The following is a 4,402-nucleotide window of genomic DNA, read 5'->3' as shown; positions in this document are numbered from 1 at the left end:
AGTGCAGACATATGTGTTGTGCCCACTTCAGCTTGGGCAAGGGGAATCCCACCTCCTGTGAGTTTGTGGAGTTCATGAGAGTTAGCTGAATTCCACTGCATGCCAGGGGCTTCTAAACGGGCATGAGATGCCCAGACTGACTCATCTGAATCAGCATCCAAACCATGGGAAAATGAGGTTCCTTCTTGGCCCTTTCTAGGTGTCCTGCCTAGTTAAGACATCAGAATATGAATTTCCAAATTGGGACGTTTCTGCCTCTCGTAGATAACCATCCTCTGATGCAACAAGTGACAATGCTGTAACTGGTCTCTCTGTATTGTTTAGAGAGGGACTAAAGGTGATTATTTTGGTTTACCTCAGTGAACATTTCCCAGGAGGAGGCAGCACAAGGGACAGAGAAATTCATGCCTTCAGCTGGGCCACTGTTGCCGAGTGGGGCCAGGCTCATGGGATGGTAGGAGCTCATGGCAACCTGGCAGTACTGCCCAGAGACAGCTGTGTGCAGGAGCAGCTCCTCTGCAAAGAGCAGCAGGGCTCTGGGCACTGCCTGCTGCTGCTGACATGAGATGAGACACGACAGCAAGAAGTGAAAGGCAGTGTGGAGTGGGAGGACGGCTGACAGTGCATTGTGGGAGAAATCATCACAGCCCTTGTCACGGTAAGTCTCTGGCTGCAGGGCAATTCTACCGAGGTTCCTGGAGGGGTCTGCTAAAGCCAACACATCCCATCCCACATCTGTTTTTTAAAGTTGTCTCTCCCAGTTTTTCCTTTGCAGAGGAGAAAGGGGTGCATCAGAGCAGGGATCTGCCTCCACACTGTCACAGGGACAAGGCATCCTGCTCCTTTTTCTTGGGGACAGCTGCAGGGGTGTGGAGCCAGGGTTTGCACACTTGTCTGCATGGACTGTACCTCAGAGCAGTGTCGCTGCGACCCAGGGTGCTGTGTGCCCAGGACAGTGACTCTGCTGCCTGCGAGGGTCACCACTTAGCCTGCCTGGGGAACTCCCCACAGCACTGCGGGGAGAAGCTCTGGGTGGAAGCAGAGACCCCCATCAGGGCAAGTTCATTCTGCTGCTGAAAGGGTGCAGCATGGGTCAGGGCTGCCCAGATCTGCAGCTCACTCCCAGAACATTTCTGGAGGGTGCTTTCCAAAAGGAAGGTCAAGGTAGGGGATATATGAAAGGGAAGGAGCTGTCATGAGCCTGTGCTTTCGGTTATTTTCTGTCTGGGCGGAGTGAAATGGGATTGGCTGTGTCATGTTTAGACAGGGCACGGAGGCTCAAAAACAGTGACACTGAGAGAGGAGAAGTTCTGGGAGGGACTTAGCAAATGCCTTCATCCACCCCTCAGCCTAAGGACAGAGCCAGCATCACCTTTCCAGCCTCAGCAAGGTTTCTCTCACCTGCTCCGTAGCACCTGCAGACATGGAGGTGCTCTTGGGCAGTGTCCTGCACCTGGGAGGTTTCTGCAGGGCAGAGCTGAGCACCCAGTGGGTGGGATGGGGTCTGTGAGCACTGAGAGGGGAGAGATGTGGGGACAGAGAAACAGCTCCCCACAGGGACGGCTCCAGGCAGCAGAGTCATGCTCAAAGTGTGAGAGGAAACTATCAACTGCAAGGCCTCCTCTCCTCTCCCAGCCAGCACAGCCCTCTGCTCTCAAGGCTGGGGGGTCAAGGGCAGGAGTCGTTTCCTCAGCAGCTGGACATGCAGGAGAGGAGGCACTCCTGACTGCCCCTCTGTCCCTCCCTGTCCCTGCCTCCCTCCGCACAAATATCATGGTATAGCTCCATGTTTCCCACCTGTCCATGCTGCCCCTGTGCTTCCCCTTGGACTCTCTGGGCAGGGGGGTGGTTCTGATGCAGTTCAGACACCGACCCTGCAGCTCCTGCCATGCAGACATGTCTTTGACAGTGAAGTGCCCCTCTAACCTGTGGGTCTCTGGGCAATGCAGTGTGGGGTGTGGGAATGAGGCAACTCTCTCGTCAGGACACCCCATCCTTCGGACATTCAGCCATCTCCCTGGGGTGTCTGGCTGGGCTGCAAGCTGCCCTCCACAAGGACACAGCTCTCCCATTGCAGCTGCATGTTATCTAGGTGCCCCAGGGAGAGGCCACCTAGATCCTGAGGCCACGCTGAGACATGCTGCTGGGTGGCTGGATGTGGGCAGCTGGAAGGAGCCTGATGTGTTGCTGGCTAGAAGGGGAGGGCTGAGACCTGCCTCCCATCCCCTCAGAAAGAGTGCTGATGGGCACTTTGCAAGTGCATTCCTCTGCTCTCCGCGGTGTCGTTTCTCTTTTGGGTAACATGAGTGCAACTGTCCTCCACCTCCAAGGTGTGAGCACAGGGCAGCTGGGAAGAAGGCAGCTGGACAGGCCAGCTCTGCTCCCTCTGCAGTAAAGCCAGAGTGAATCCTTTTGCCTCTCCAGAATCACAGCTGATCACCCTGAGTGCAGCAGCAATGCTGAGGATTTCTGTCTCCAGGAATCCTCCTCAGGTGTGACAGGGTCAGCTAAAGAAAAGCAAAGAAATCTTAAAACTATTCATGACCCCACATTATTTAGAAGTGGGAGTGAAGATACTGAAACTTCCTTCAGCATTATGAGTGGATGAAATCTGACTGGAACTGGGAATATAACAGTTCAGTCACCCCATGTTCCCATATCTGCAGTGCTGTAAGTCAGGGCTGACTCCTCTGGAGTCCAAGGGCAGAGGCCCCTGCTCCTCACATCAAACTCAGCCAGCACAAACCAGAGATCAAGCCACGGAACTCAATGATGTTGCTGCTGAGATGGGGAGAGATAATGTGTGTGTGTTTGGGAGGGTTTTATGAGAAATTTTTGCTCAGAGAAGTCTGTCTTAACTTCTCAATGTCTCTTCTTCATCAGACAGTCCCCCTGTGCCGCAAAGAAGCAAATGTCCAACAGCAGCTCGTTCAACGAGTTCCTCCTGGCATTTGCAGACACACGGGAGCTGCAGCTCTTGCACTTCTTGCTCTTCCTGGGCATCTACCTGGCTGCCCTCCTGGGCAATGGCCTCATCATCACAGCCATAGCTTCTGACCACCGCCTCCACACCCCCATGTACTTCTTCCTCCTCAACCTCTCCCTCCTCGACCTTGGCACCATCTCCGTCATTGTCCCCAAATCCATGTCCAATTCTCTGTGGGATATCAGGACCATTTCCTACTCAGGATGTGCTGCGCAGCTCTTTTTCTTTGTCTTTTTCCTTTTGGCTGAGTATTCTCTTCTCACTGTCATGGCCTATGACCGCTTTGTTGCCATCTGCAAGCCCCTGCACTACGGGACCATCATGGGCAGCAGAGCTTGTGTCAAAATGGCAGCAGCTGCCTGGGCCAGTGGTTTTCTCAATGCTGTGATGCACACTGGGAACACATTTTCACTGCCACTCTGCAGAGGTAACACAGTGGACCAGTTCTTCTGTGAAGTTCCTGAAATCCTCAAGCTCGCCTGCTCAGATTCCTACCTCAGGATGGTTTGGGCACTTTTAATTGGTGTTTGTTTAGGCTTTGGGTGTTTTGTTTTCATTGTGCTGTCCTACGTGCAGATCTTCACTGCTGTGCTGAGGATCCCCTCTGAGCAGGGACGACACAAAGCCTTTTCCATGTGCCTGCCTCACCTGGCCGTGGTCTCCCTGTTTCTCAGCACTTTAATATTTGCCTGCCTGAATCCCCCGTCACTCTCTTTGCCAGCTCTGGGTCTGGTGCTGGCTTTTCTGTACTCAGTGGTGCCTCCAGCAATGAACCCCCTCATTTACAGCATGAGGAACAAGGAGCTCAAAGATGCACTGAGGAAACTGGTTCAGTAGGTACAATGTCAGCACCAATAACCATCCCATGTGCATCTGCTCCTCATTCCCAGGGTATTTGGCAACATAGCTAGGTGTTGCTCATGTCTTTCTTTCTTTCTTACTTTTCTCTGTTACATTCTCCTAAAAGAACTAATAAATATTTTGCTTTGTGCCACTTGTCCTCAGGAATCTCTCATTTGAATCTGATCGAGAGACCATGTTGAAGCAGGAAGCCAGGCTTCCGCCTTCATCAGAAGAGATGGGAGAACCTCCGAGCCCGCTAGTCTGAGCTCCTTGGATGCCTTCAGTGCAATGAGGAGAGTTTCCCTTTGCAGTGTCTCTTTTGGTGCTGTCACCAAGGGAGCTCAGGGGCACAGAGTCAGGCTCCGATGAGTACAGGCATGGCCAGACTACGGGGTCCCGTGTCCCTTAAGAGAGCTCAGCTCCTGTGGCCACAGTCAGGGTGTGATGTCACACCCCTCTCCTGTGAGGGTGGCAGCCAGCTGTCACCATGGCCTGGTCCCTTCCCTCTACAGAGCTCCAACACTCCAAGCAGAGCAAGAGTGGAAAGGAGAAGAGTCTGGATGAAGTCTGTGG

At 53.2% G+C, this 4,402-nt stretch overlaps 1 protein-coding gene across 1 annotated transcript; it reads left to right on the top strand.

Moving 5' to 3' along the window:
• Positions 1-2,911: 2,911 nt before the first annotated feature.
• LOC136996128 (olfactory receptor 14C36-like) lies at positions 2,912-3,805 on the top strand (the record flags this gene model as incomplete). The annotated part of the gene is made up of 1 exon (XM_067317118.1): positions 2,912-3,805. A coding segment is annotated over exon 1 (894 nt), but the record flags the coding sequence as incomplete, so codon positions are not given.
• Positions 3,806-4,402: the final 597 nt, after the last annotated feature.

Source organism: Apteryx mantelli, unplaced genomic scaffold (assembly GCF_036417845.1).
Source record: "Apteryx mantelli isolate bAptMan1 unplaced genomic scaffold, bAptMan1.hap1 HAP1_SCAFFOLD_20, whole genome shotgun sequence".
Classification (NCBI taxonomy): domain Eukaryota; kingdom Metazoa; phylum Chordata; class Aves; order Apterygiformes; family Apterygidae; genus Apteryx; species Apteryx mantelli.
This window is presented reverse-complemented; position numbering and strand designations above follow the sequence as displayed.